Source organism: Quercus lobata, chromosome 2, assembly GCF_001633185.2.
Source record: "Quercus lobata isolate SW786 chromosome 2, ValleyOak3.0 Primary Assembly, whole genome shotgun sequence".
Classification (NCBI taxonomy): domain Eukaryota; kingdom Viridiplantae; phylum Streptophyta; class Magnoliopsida; order Fagales; family Fagaceae; genus Quercus; species Quercus lobata.
Window position 1 is genome coordinate 35,614,464 of NC_044905.1, and position 14,521 is coordinate 35,628,984.

The 14,521-nt window shown below is 32.8% G+C and overlaps 1 protein-coding gene, 1 long non-coding RNA gene and 1 pseudogene across 9 annotated transcripts; 2 read left to right on the forward strand and 1 right to left on the reverse strand.

Moving 5' to 3' along the window:
* LOC115963705 overlaps nucleotides 1-14,521 on the reverse strand; it is a 31,264-nt pseudogene that overhangs the window by 2,417 nt on the left and 14,326 nt on the right.
* On the forward strand, nucleotides 834-3,409 carry LOC115975455 (oligopeptide transporter 3-like). Of its 8 annotated transcripts, none has more exons than XM_031096234.1 (6): nucleotides 843-919; nucleotides 1,119-1,228; nucleotides 1,604-1,686; nucleotides 2,421-2,518; nucleotides 2,872-2,980; nucleotides 3,073-3,408. In XM_031096234.1, exons 3-6 carry the CDS (start codon nucleotides 1,679-1,681, stop codon nucleotides 3,149-3,151), a joined length of 294 nt encoding a protein of 97 aa, XP_030952094.1. In that variant the 5' UTR covers nucleotides 843-919; nucleotides 1,119-1,228; nucleotides 1,604-1,678; the 3' UTR covers nucleotides 3,152-3,408. The 8 variants fall into 8 exon arrangements, 6 of the variants coding, with proteins under 6 accessions (XP_030952094.1, XP_030952097.1, XP_030952095.1 ...); XM_031096237.1 differs by having other exon boundaries at nucleotides 2,872-2,977; XM_031096235.1 differs by having other exon boundaries at nucleotides 1,620-1,686.
* On the forward strand, nucleotides 7,495-10,819 carry LOC115975456. Its single transcript, XR_004088118.1, has 3 exons — nucleotides 7,495-7,678; nucleotides 8,406-8,466; nucleotides 10,449-10,819. It is a non-coding gene; the product is annotated as an uncharacterized LOC115975456 (long non-coding RNA).

Here is a 14,521-nt window from a genome sequence, read left to right on the forward strand (position 1 = left end):
CATTACAATAATATGATATTAAAGTTTTTAGTTTATTTTATTTTTTTAACATTACTATAATTGAAAATTACAAAATAGATTACCACTACAAAACGCGGGGGCCTTGGGCCGCGTTTTTTAAGCCGTAGCTATAAAAAACGTGGCCCAAGATAGACTGAAGCCGCGTTTCATTAAAACGGGGCCATAGACAGGCTCTTAGGCCGCGTTTTTTAAGCGGGGCCATAGATGGGTTCTTAGGCCGCGTTTTTTTGAGCTAAAAACGCGGCCTAAGGACCTCCGTACTTTATTTTTTGGCAAAATTTTTTTTTCTTTTCCTTAACTATGGCCGCATTTTAAAAACGGGGCCATAGACAGGTTCTTAGGCCGCATTTTTTAAGCGGGGCCATAGACAGGTTCTTAGGCCGCGTTTTTTTGAGCTAAAAACGCGGCCTAAGGACCTCCGTACTTTATTTTTTGGCAAATTTTTTTTTTCTTTTCCTTAACTATGGCCGCATTTTAAAAACGGGGTCATAGACGGGTTCTTAGGTCGCGTTTTTTAAGCCGGGCCATAGACAGGTTCTTAGGCCGCGCTTTTTGAGCTAAAAACGTGGCCTAAGGACCTCCATTCAATAGTAATAGCACACCAAAAAGAAACCCAAATTTAAACATGGGGCCATAGAAGAGTCCTAAGGCTGCGTTTTTTTGAGCTAAAAACGCGGCCTAAATTTGGTCTGAAGCCACGTTTTAAACACGCGGCTTTAGTTTGGGATGGGGCCACGTTTTTCAAACGCAGCTTCAGATTTTGCCTATAGCCGCAGTTTAAAAACGCGGCTTTAGGCTTTGTATAAATAGTTTATAGATCAGACCTTCACCAAAACGCCTCACTCTCCAATCGCTCTCTCATTGAACAATTCGACACATCTCTCTCTCGCACTCTCTGGTACGTTTGTCTCTCTCTTTCTTGAATTGATTTTCTTTTTGTTTGGCTTCTTTAATTAGGGTTTAGATCTACCAATTATTTATTTATTTGTGTGGATTAGATTTCCGCTTGGTTTGTAGGTTTTGTTTTTTAGAATTTGGTATTTGGGTTTTGGGTGTTTTAAGGCTTTTTTATTTTTTGGCGAAATGGATTCGAGTAGAAGAGTGGTGGAGTCGTACTGGAGGTCTAGAATGATTCTCTCTTTCTCTGAGCGAATTCTTTGTCTCTGGCGTTTCGAAACCCTAGATTCGGTCCCATTCTAATCCACAGGTATTTTTCTTTCGTCTTTTACAGATTCCTTTTTGTTTTAGTTGTTTTACAAAACCTGATTTTTTAAAAATTTCGCGAATTTTGTCACTTTTTGCTGCTCAGATCCGCTCTTCTTGTTTTGTTAAAAATTGTAGTCTACTTTCAAATTTCTTAATTTTTTTTAATCATAATCATTCTCTATGTTTAAATTCACGTATTAAATTATTTATTTTATTTACAGAAAATTTTTATTTATTTTTTTTTTCCGTTAGTTCACACAATGTATATGAGGAAGACTGTTAAATACTCTTAAGTTTTACTGCTTTCTGTTACATTACGATGAATTTGTTTGATTTTTTAAAAAATAAAATTTTTATTGTTTTTGTTTTCCGAAAGTGTTTTCTTTTAGCAGTGTTTGAAGGAGTCAATAGTAAAGCTTACTCTTGTATTTGAATTCTGCTTGACAATACGATGGAAAGGTAATTAATTTTTTTGGATGCATTCAATTTGTATGAGAGTATTTGACTTTCTTATAACGCAAAAGTAGTAGTAGTTTTTTTTTTGGTTTACTTTTCTTGTTTTATGGATTTCTGTTTTCTAAATTCTTATTCTTGATTCTGATTATTGTTGTTGTTGCGAATTTTCAAATACTAATTTTGTAGCATTGCATTGTAATTCTGTATCATTGGTTGATGATGGTAAGATTTTTATTTTTTTATTTTTTTTATAGCTTTAATAGCTTTTAAAAAGTTAGTTTGAAACCAACTTGCCAGATTGGTTGATACCAAAATTATGGTTTATGACTCACAGTGTTGGTTTTAGTTTGATCCTTTTTGGAAGTCTATTGGGTTTTGAGTTGGACTTCAGAGGAAAGGTGTCCCATTGAGGATGTGGCATTGGTTGTGCCAGAGACTGATGACCCATCAATCCCAGTGATGACTTTCAAGGCATGGTTCTTGGGCATAACTACTTGCACTGTGCTCATCTTCCTCAACACTTTCTTCACCTACCGTACACAGCCACTGGCTATCTCAGCCATTCTCATGCAAATTGCTGTTTTGCCCATTGGGATGCTGTTCTGAAGATACCTATCTAAAAAAATAATAATAATTTTGAAAATAATTTTTTTTACCATTACTTGTCAGTTCTGAAAAGTGTAATTTTTAAGATATTTTGTGTGTTTGGTTAATTTATTTAATTTTTTGGTGTGCAGATTTTGGGATATGGATGGGCTGGAATGCTTAGGAGATACCTTGTTGATCCTGTTGAGATGTCGTGGCCTGCACATCTTGCTCAAGTTTCTCTGTTTAGGTCTGTTTTCCTCTGCCTACCATTTTTTTTGGTCCCTTGATTTATTGATAGTGTAGTAAGAAAGGCTGAGACAAAGCAAACGGTGACTTAGTTTTGAGAGGACCATATATTTTTTGATAGTTTAGATTGAACACAACAGAAACCTCCACTTAGCTGACATGAGTTTAGTTGTTTGACTTAATAGAGGTGATACTTAATTTGTGTTTTATAACCTCCACTTAGCTGACAGAAACCTCCACTTAGTTTTTTTATAACCTTCGACACTAATTTTGTTTCAACAGTTGTTTCTTGCACTTTTGTATTCCTTTTCTTTTTTCTTTTTGGTGGTAAAATGCCTCTATTTAATATTGCAGGAAGGCAATCAAGGATTTATCAGCTGGCTTGGGCATTGAGAATGATGACATTGAGTGTTTGTATTTACGAGCTTCTTGTTACCACGCTATTGGCGAATATAGAGAGGTGGTATGAAGGAGCTCTAATTTTATTTTATTAAGTGGTTGAATGGTTCTTGCTGTTGTGCTTTAATGTACTAATGTTTATTTTGATGGTCATAGGTCAAGGACTATGATGCTGCTTAGACTCAATGGAAAAGTTTGTGCTTCAATGCTTGGCCTTTTATCAGGTTTGCTTTGAAATGAATAGTACGCTTTAAATGCTCCAAATGCCCTGGACATATTGAAAGGCAATATAATTGTATGGAGTTCAATTGATGATAGATGAAAAATTGTATTTATCAAAATAAATAAATAAAGGAAAAGTTATAGAAAGGTTATGTGTAAATTCATGATGAAAGCCCTGGTTGATCTTTGGTTTTGCAATTTATTTTTCATTTTATTGGGAACAAGTTGTAGGAGATTGGATTAGTGGAATTTACCAGTGAATATCTATTGCTTTTCCATTGCTTCAGTGTGCACTATAGTGAAATATTATAGTTCCTATGAGGTAACTTTTGAACTGATGTGGAAGACAATGTCAAATTCTTTCATATTGATTCTTACAATGTCAAATTTTCTTGACAGGGTTGTCCATTTTGTTATGTCTGTTGGATGGTTCAATTTAATTACAATAACTCGATTATAAAATATAGGATTTGTACATGTGAATGAATATGTTAAAGGGTTTTGTATTGCTAGAAAGTCATTACAAGTTGCTGTGAGGTTAGTTGTTTCTTAGTTTTCAATTTTGACTACAAGGTTAGTTTTTAATTTTTCTACCTTCAATGCATATTTTTTGAGTTCTATAGTACATTTACTCTGCAAGATTAAACTTAGGTGTGGAGGTCCTTCTTAAGCCATCTGGCCTAGGGAAAAAAGAAAAAAAGAAAAAGGGCTATAGCCGCGTTTTTAAACGTGGCCATTGGTCCGATCCTATAGCCACATTTAAAACGCGGCCCATGACCACAATCTTAGGCCGCGTTTTAAACGGGGCTATAGGACCTGGGCTGGAGCCGTGGTTAAAAAGTGCGGCCATAGGACCGTTAGTCCTATAGTCACAGGTTTTAGGCCACATTATAAACCGCGGCCTAAAAAAACGTGGCTATAGGCTATAACCACGTTTTTTTGACATATAGCCGCGTTTTTAAAACACGGCCAGAGGACCTTTTTTTTGTAGTGTACATCATCTTAACTTCATAATCTATTTAAACAATATAATATTCTATTCTTATATTGAGATTGACTTAATGTAATATTACAATAAAGTAATATTACAATGTAATGTAACATCACGGTGAACCAAACGCTTCCTTATTCTAATCTCAAATATTTACTATACTCTAGCAGGTAACCTGCGCAAATGCACCTTACGAGACCCAAAATGACTTTGCAAAAAAAAAAAAAAAAAATTTAAATTAATTTTATTTTAGTAAGTAAACAACAAATTCTTGTCTGGGTTTAGTTACTGGTTATTACACCATCACTGCTACTGCTATTGATATCGTACTCCAAACATCAAACGTAACACTTAGGAATACAATTTTTTTTTCCAGAATTTAGAATTTATTTTGTTAATTGACAATTCTTTTTATCCATTATAAAGGATAGGGCTGCTTATGGCCGTAAGTTTTTTTGGATTGTTATACTACTCAAATTTTTATCATAATATCTCAATCAAAATATCGTTAATTATTCCTTTACTATGAGTAGCATGGTTCTCAGACCTGGATCAGACCGTACAGTCCAACCCGATTAACCGTGAATCTCTCACTATTGCGGTTTTTTTAACCCTAAGAACCCCTCTATGAGATAAAAGCATGAAACCATTCGAACCGTGGCCAATTTCTACGGTTAGCACGATTCCTCTTTTTTTTAGATATGGAACCATTGATTTGTAAGAATTAAAAAAAAAAAAAAAAAAAAAAAAAAAAAAAAAACACACACACACACACACACACACAAAGAAGAAGAAGACGACGAAGAAGAAAAGAAAGCACAAATTCAAGTCTTTGTGGACGAAGCTAAAGTTTGGTTGCCATTTGAAACTCTTTTCTTCAAGGCTTGTGTCTCTGGAACTTCTAGATCTGATTTGAAGATAAATGATTTCAGTACCTTGTCGTTGCTTTGGAGGCTGAAATTGATTTGGAAGGTGGAGAGAAAACATACTGATTCTTGCAAATGGATGAAGAAACTACATCCGTGTGCTAATTCTTGCAAATGTTAGATTTGCTTTTTCTAGTTTCTGTTCTCTGTTGATTTTGGTCAATTAGATAATTTGGTGGTTTTGAAATATGTGGTGGAGAGTGATGTTTTGTTTGTCAAATTTGTGGTGGTGTTGATGAGTCTGTTAGAGTGATAATGCAACCTAGGGAGTACGGAAGAGTAGGACACACAAAGTATCTTTAGCATGTAGGGATGAGTCTGTCAAATTATTGTTAATTTGTTACTACTACTACTACTATTATTATTATTATTATTATTGAATTGATATTTGGGCTTAGAGATTGAAATATGAACTTATAATTTTAAGACTATATATATATATAAAACAGTAACTCTGAAATTGTAAGTCAAAATAAGAATATATTTATTTATATTTTAGTTTATTTTTTATTTTTACTAATTTAATATATTTATTTATATTTTAAATAATTATTAAATTAATTATGACGTTGTCACAGTTCGACCTCGGTTCGACCTCAGTCCGACCTTAAAAACCTTGAACATTTCTCTTTTACGGTTTAATAAATGGTCCGAGTCTGAAAACCATAATGAGTGAGTGAAGATTTTATTATTATGATTATTATTAGTTTTTGAAATATGAATAATTTCATAACTTAAGTGTCTCGAACACAATATATTTTTCTCATTTGAGTTTGAAGTGCGAATTGCAAGTAGATTCATATTGTTATATATCGTTGGTTTCTAAAATCTAAACTCAATTCCAACTTGGAGCCTACTAGTGGAGAAATTATAGAGTCCTCTGGTGGACCACATCATTTGTCCACCATCCCACTAAAGGCCTCCCACTTGTTTAAAATTGTTGAGTCAGCAATCAGTTTTTGTTTTAAAATTTTTTTTTAATTTAGCAATTTTAAACCGGTGGAAGTCTTTAAGTGGAATGGTGGACCATGTTACTTGTCTACCATGAGAACTTCATAATTTTCCCTTTAATAGAGAATAGAGATACATTATGTATGCAGGGTGATCAGTTAAAAAAAAAAAATAGTGCAGCGTGTTCTATTATGACCATGTCTCAAGCGTTCAACCTATATTAATTAGGTCAGCGTGGTCTGAAACTTATTTATTTTAAGTACCAATATATTAATGGATTGGGAAGAGGTCACCATGTGCGATTGTTCTCAATTATACTTGAATAAAAAGAAATTTTAAAGGGTAAAAAAAAAAATGAAAATTTTAAAAGTAAAGAAGTTTTTTTTTTTTTTTGTTAGATTGAGCATAGTTTGTTCAGTGGAGTCAATTCCGTACTGTACCGACCGGTACGGCCGGAATTTATCGTACCGGCAGGTGAACCGGTATAGAAACATCCATGATTCGTACCGCTTAAAATACTGGTCCTTACCGGACGTACCGCCGAATATCAGACATCTCGGCCGAAAAATGGATACCGGGTGGTACTAAAAACTTGAAGAAAATGGAAAAAGTTAGCAGCAGAAAGCTCACGATGCTGTCTTCACTGGTTGTTTTCCTATGTTGTCGGCCATTCCCCTAACCTTCCTCCTTCTGTTTTATCCAGCCGCTGCTCCTTTTTCTTCTTCTTCTTCTTCTTGTTTAGTTTTGACCGAGACTGTTCTTCTTGTGCCTTCTGTTTTAGTTGTGTGTGGCTCTTGTTTTTCTTTTTTTTGTGAAAATCAGTGTGTGGCTCTTGTTTAATTGTTTTGTGTGAGTTTTAGTTGTGTGTGTGGCTCTTGTTTTGTGTAAGTTCTGACACCCACGTGAACTCTAATGATTTCAAATTTCAAATATACTTGACTTTTAGGCTGGCTGCAACTCACATTTGGTAAGCAATTTTATTTTTTATTTTTTTTATAATTAATATCATCTTTTTACCTTTTTATTATTATTACAATCTAGTACATCAGGTTATATTAATGGGTTGATATTTGAGCAAGAAATAATCATATTAAAAATAAGCAATTAATTTAGAGAAATATGCTATTATAAATTTAAGGATTCTTATATAGATTTATAAATAATTCTAAATAAATAATAAGTATGTCTATATATATATAATAGCAGAAGCTGAGAGAAAATGAGTTCCTAAAATTAAGGAGGTAATGACAAATAGAAAAGTTCCTACTTAAAATTCAGACATGTGTAAGTTTAAAAAGCGATACATTATATTGTTTTCAAAATATTAACACCGTTTGGCTGTAATTTTTTATATTAACAAAAAAAATATATGTTAAAAGAAAAAAAAAACGTAGAAATTTTAAAATATCTGCCGATCTCTTCAGACCACTTAACATTTTCTCTTTCTTAAAAAAAAATGCCAATATTGCGATACAGAGAAAGGGAAAAAGGGAAAAATCCTACCCTCTTCACATCAGTCTTCTTAACTTTTTTCTCTCTAAAAAAAAACCCTAGCCGTACTACGATAGAGGCGATCTCTTCACATCAAACTCCGCTAGGAGGAAAAAAAAAAATTACTTGCACCACACTAGAGATTTGATTGATCATCACTATCCCCTTTTGAGTTTTCCAGGTACGTTCTTCTCTCTCTCCCTCTCCCTCTCCTTCTCTGTATGAGTTTTTGTTGTTTTGATTCGGTTTTGAAACTTCTCTATGATTTCGGGATAAGTTTCCCCTGTTTCCGTCAATTTACGGAATATTCTGTGTGTGTTCATTCTACGTTTTTGGAGTGCTTTGTTGTGAAAATTGGACGAAATATACGCATCAATTCTCTGTGTTCATTTTTCCCCTTTTGGTGCTTTGTTGTGAAAATTGATTGTTCAAATTTCTGCAGGAATTTTCCTGCATAATTTCGTTTAAGAACTATTGTTGTTGTTTCTGTTATGTATGTCCACGGGTTGTATTTCTGTTGCTGCATATTTTGTTTTCTGTAGAACAGGTTCAGGATTATCTGCATAATTTGTGCTTACAGGGGGTAATTGTAATATCTGTTGCTGTTTCTGTATTCTATTTCCATGGGCTGTATTTATTTTGTTGCATATTTTGTTTTCGGCAGAACATGTCTTTGTTCCCCTGTATTTATGCTTACAAGGTTGTTGTGTTTGTACATGTATTTCCCTTTTATCAAATAAAATTTCTATCGTTATCCCAAAAAAAAAAAAAAAACTTCGTAAGTACTGCCAACTGCAATTTGTTGGCATCGTTTGGTTTTGTTGAACGCCTCATGGGTAGTTAGAATATCTTCTCAAACTTTCAAATGTCATTTATCTCAATTGTTAATTTAATTTTTTCCCTACCAGAAAAGTTACTGGGTTCTCTAATAGAAGAATTACCGTTGGGTTTTCTACAATAAAATGAAAGGTATGATAGCTTAAATTTTCCTCTTTGTTTCATTGTTCAATGAAATCTCTTTTCCATTTGCAATTGCTTTGTGCAATTGCTTTGATTTAGAACAAAGATTTCCTTAACAGCAACACAAATAAGACTATGAGTGCAAAAGTTTTATGGGAAAAGAAAATCTTAAAAAAAGAGATTTTGAGAACTTAACTGGAACTTAAAATAGATGAGTACATTCAAGGTTTTACTTTTAAGTTAGAAAACATTGGAGGAACTATTGTCGGGAGAGAGGAAGGAATTGAACAAATGGGGAGTAAAACCAAACTTCAAAACATAGATTATGACAAAGTTTATTAAGCATATGGGCCAACATCAAAATGAAGATTATCTATTATGTGACTAATTAGTGAAGGTGAGGGAAGAGTACAAAAAATTAAAATGAAAACTCACTAGGAAATGAAAGAGGAGCCAGTTGTTGGCATTTAAGGGCCTTGACAGCCCTTCTCTTAAACTTATAGCATTTTTTTTTTTTGCTAAATTTTAGTTGACTATAGATTTAATTTTAATTCTTTTGCTCAATGTTTTCTAACTGCAGATTTTTTTTTTCTTTTCTGGATAGGATCTAACCGCAGATTGGTGATGAATAAATGTGCCATTTTATTGTGTTTGAGCTGGAATATAATCTGTTAGGAATATAATCTTGGAATCACCTCACTTTCTCTCCTTCTCTGTATGAGTTTTTGTTGTTTTGATTCGGTTTTGAAACTTCTCTGTGATTTCGGGATAAGTTTCCCCTGTTTCCGTCAATTTACAGAGTATTCTCTGTGTCTTCATTCTACCTTTTTGGAGTGCTTTGTTGTGAAAATTGGACGAAATATACGCATCAATTCTCTGAGTTCATTTTTCCCCTTTTGGTGCTTTGTTGTGAAAATTGATTGTTCAAATTTCTACAGGAATTTTCCTGCATAATTTCGTTTAAGAACTATTGTTCGATAAATCTGTGTGCTGTGATTGATGTATGTGATATATTAATTCAAGTTTTGGATACTGTGGCTTGCCATATGTATAATTTTATATGGGTACAAACTTGATTCGTAAAACCTAAGGTGTTTGGTTATAATTGATTTTGTTTTGGGTATTTGGTGTGAGATTCAATTCTGATGTATATTTGTGTTGTTGGTTAGATTGGATTGTAAGATTTTGAAATCTGAAAGTGTAATGTATTTTTGTTGTTGTAACTTTAAGGTTACTGGTAGGTGAATTTTCATTTATAAAACAATGAATGTAATTACTATTAAATTGACAGAAATTGTTTGTAATTCATTTAGTAGATCATGTTTGGTTGGAGCACCTCTTTTTCTTTGAGTTTCATACTGTAGAATACTTACAAAGATTGTATGTGCAGCAGCCAATGTGGCATGACCACAAAAGTGAAGCTGCAAAGGGGTATCAAACATTTGATTAAAATTAAAATTGTTTGTTCAATGTTGTTCAAGATAATATTTCCTAAGAACTAAATCTGTTTTCACCAAAATGTATAAATATTGTCTAAATTTGTTGGATTCTTTTTCATACGCAAAGTTTATGGTTCTTTGTTTTCTCATGGAATTAATTTAAAGCACTAAATACATACTAAAATTTAGAAGTTGGCAATTACAATTTACCTTAGGCTATTGGCTGTTTCTGTTATTTTGAATGGGTGTAAATATATACTAAGTTTACTTATTCATAAAAGTCACTGGTCATATGACATTGAACTATTATGTTTTATTTACAAAATATATTGTAAATTTTGCTTTAAGTTTTACTGTTTGATGTGCTTTAAGTATTTATTTATATATATCCTTGGCTAATGGAAGCCAAGTTCTTTACCATCATCATATTAGAAATAGGTAATAGATTATTAAAAAGTAAAACAATCTTTCATATTTTTTGCAACTCAAACCATATTATAATGTTTGCGTCTGCTTCTTTTATAGTCTCTCTTCATCTCTCTTCTTTTACAGATTTACGCAGTTCTCTACCAGATACGATGGTTTAGTATTTTGCAAGAAGAGATACCGAATCATATTGAAAGGTTTAGGTTAGCCTGACTTTCCTTTTGTCTCTCTCTTTTTTTTGGGTTACGTTTTTTTCATTTGATGTCTTTGGGTTTGAATTAATTTTTTCCCTGCACAATATAGTCAGAATTGTTTTTGAAGTATTTGGTTTCAATTAAATTTTTTTTCTTCAGTAAATTGACCTGTAAAAGTATTGTCTGTCTTATTTTTCTTAAAGTTTGGAACTTCACTTTTTAATTTTTGTTACTTGCCAAAACTTGCAAATCATCCAATCCTATTTCTTAAGATATGTGGATCAGTTTTTGGGTATTTTACTATTCAGTGTAGCTTAATGATTACATTATGTTGGTTTTGAAGGATTTGAATTTCTATTTGTGATGATTATGTAATCATTAACTTCAGTTCTTATTTCACATCCTCAACGTTATTTTTTGTTATTTGGAATTGAATTAAAATCCGGACATTTATTCTCTTTCACTCAATGTTTTGGCCTCAAGTTTTAATCTTTAATTTTCTCAAAAAAAAAAAGTTATAATCTTTAATTATTTACACATAATATTTAACAATGCTTTTACTTGGTTCTTATTTAGAATAACATTTTCTTATTTCCTATTGGCTTTTCTTTTATATATGGTTGTTAGATCCATTTCTTGGGTTCTTCGTTTATCTCACTTTTCTTTTCTGATTGTCTTTACGTTTTGTAAGATGGATGGTTTAACAACTGAATGTTTGAGGAGTAAAATTATTTTGTAATTTTTAGTAAGTAAATTTTTTTATTTTTAATGTTAATTACTGAGTTTTTCATGTAAATTTTATTGTTATTTCCTTATTGATATATGTCTTTAATTTACTAGAATGCTTATAAGTCTTTGTTTCTTTTAATTTTTGTAGTGCTCAGACTATTACACTCAATTTATTGGGAGGCTTTTTTAAATGTTGTTGTTAGCTTTATTTATTTTGTTTACCTATTTATTTTTATTGTGTGTATCTTAGTGTTAGTGTACATAGCCAATCAAAAAATAGAAATAGGAGAAACATCTGTTCAAAGACCTGAAAGAATGCCGCTCCAAATGCTTCAAAAACGTCAAAAAAAGTACTAAGCAAATTGCTACAAAGAAGAAAAAAAAATGAACTCTATTGTATATACTACCTTACTCTACAAGTCTTTATGTATTTCATAATATTGTTAATTATTATTTTTTTTCCTTTAGAAGAGTAAACTCAATGTACTGAATAAAGCTGACAGATTAGAACTGTGTTACTATAAAATGTAATTATAAAATGTAGACAACAAGATTTGCTTTATTAAAATAAATAGATTTTCCCCTATTTTTCTGTTATTGTAAAGTAAAAAGTTATGTGTGTTCAGCTACTACATCTCTATTTTTTTGGTTACTTTAATTTTTCAACTAAGTCAATATAATGTATATAATTGTATTATGGCTGTTTGGATCCGTTATATATCTGCTTGAATACATCAAAATTTTCCTTATAATGTCAATTGTGCTATTTTTCCTTCTCAATTGCTTAATGGAACACTATGGAGTTTTACCTAAGAAATATAATAAGTTAAAACAAGTTTTTTTTTGAAATAGTATGCCATGGTTCAGATATATAAATATCACAATCTAAATTTTTCTTCCCATTTCTTTTCCTCTCTTCCTTTTTATTTTAAAAGAAATATAAAGATATCTAATTCTTACAACTTTATTACTTCTAATGAAACCATTTTTATAGCTATACACAGGTTATCATTTTGATCTCTTATTTTTTTAGGAGGGTTAGTTATACAGTGAAAAACATGTCTGTTTATTTCAATTTAATTTGTCAAGATCCTTCGTAAATACCATCAAAAATAGAGTTGTAATGACTAAGAGTCTTAACAATGTATAACATATATTTAAAGCAATTACCTGTATTTTCTTATACTTATGAGATTTTAAATGATCCCGCGCATCGCGCGGGTTAAACACTAGTATAAAATAATAGCGATAAACCTGAAACGGTACACTGGTATTGATCGGTACCCGAAATATATCGTACCGCTAGCCAAACCGATACAGCCTCTGGTACGGTATTGACTCCCTTGAGTTTGTTTACACAATGCACAAAATGATTAATGAAGCGGTGTAAAAAAAATATTATTATTATTATTCAAAAAATAATAGATGATAAAAAATAAACTTTTATTCAAGAAATAATAGATCATAAAAATAGTGTTATAAATCATACAGTGAGATCGAAATCACAAAAGCTTATGAATAACATTAATTTTTCATTGGCCAAGCTTATGAAAAAAATAGTATTGTTTGCTTGCTTGTTCAGGTATTTTTTTTTTTTTTTGAAGAATATAAACAAATATTATTGGTTTGATCGCACCCACATAAACAAATGGAGAAAGTTTCTCTGTAGTCTGAATTGGAGGAAGTCTCTCCAAACTACAACATGTCAATATCAAAGAGTGACACCTGTCCAACCCCACTAAGACTCAAATTCAAGAGATAACTCCCGTTAACTCAAACGTTAGCCACTTTTCCATAACTTTTTGGCGTAAATGCACTTTTAGTCCCTACATTTTGCACTTTTTTCATTTTAGTCCCTACATTTTAGTTTTACCACTTTTAGTTTCTAAACCAATTAACGCTTGACATTTAGGTCCTTTTTGTTACCCAACTAACAGCAAAACTAATACTCCGCCATAACCCACAACCATGAGCCCTACTACAAGCTTTAGTGCACCAACCCCCTTTTCCTTCCCCATATTTCATGGCAATGACTCTACGCCACAAATGCGAGGTTTCATGGCCATACCTCCAAAGCCATTTCCCTAATAGGGCCTCATTAAAAGGCGCCAACTTCCAAACTCCTAAACCACCCAACTCACGCGGTAAGCAAACCTTTTCCCAAGCTACCAATGGATATTTGAAACACTCAACTGTTGAACCCCATAAGAAGTTCCTTTGAATGCATTCCAATCTAGTCGCCGCAACTTTAGGGATAGTAAAAAGGGAAAGGCAATAAGCGGAAGGCTTGAAAGGGTACTCTTCAGCAAGGTGAGTCTACCACCCTTTGACAAATAAAGCCGCTTCCAGCCTGAAAGCTTCTTATCCATCCTCTCAAGGATTGGATTCCAAATAAAGGGTGTTTTGTACAAAGTACCCAAAGGCTTACCCAAGTAAATCATAGGCAAACTTCCCACCCTGCACTGAAGGATATTAGCCAAAGACTGAATGTTACGCACTTCTCCAATAGGGACACTTTTCCCCACATTCACCTTCAAACCAATAAAAGCTTGAAAACAAGTCAAAAGTAGCCTAATAGAAAGAGTACAGAATGGGAATGGGAGGACGGATGTAAGCAAGGATGAGCAAGAAAATGAAAAGAAAACCAAGAACTGAAAATGAGGGAGAAGAAAAAAGTTATTTCAACTTTGTTGGGTGGAGTATATGGAAGAGCAAAAATTCATACATCTTCAACAGGAAAAATCCAAATCCAAATCTACCTATGGAGATCTACAACCAAACATTGGAGTTTATGTATTGTGTGACTTCAATACGAAATCCAGTCCGCAAAACTAGCAATGGGATCCATTGGGAGAAACCTCCATCAAGGTGGAAGAAGTTAAACACTGATGGGTCGTCTATAGGCTAGATGTGGAGGTGTAATTAGGGATGAGCATGGAAATTGGGTTGCAGGATTCACAAGACATGTTGGAGCAACTAACAGTTTTGCTGTTGAACTTTGGGGGCTTAGGGATGGTCTTATGTTGTGTTGTAACTTGAAAATACCCTGCCTTATTGTTGAGTTAGAATAGACGCTAATCTGATGGCTAGATTAGGTGCTGACCAAGAACTAGATTTCACTTTGTTTACAAGTCCACCTGTGGACTTAGCTAAGGCTTTGGAGGATGACTATAATGGCGTATTTTTTTAGCAAACTTTGTACTGAACTAGATGTAGCTTTTTAGTTTAATGTTATCATCTTTTAACCCAAAAAAATTTCCATTGGACTTTGTATGT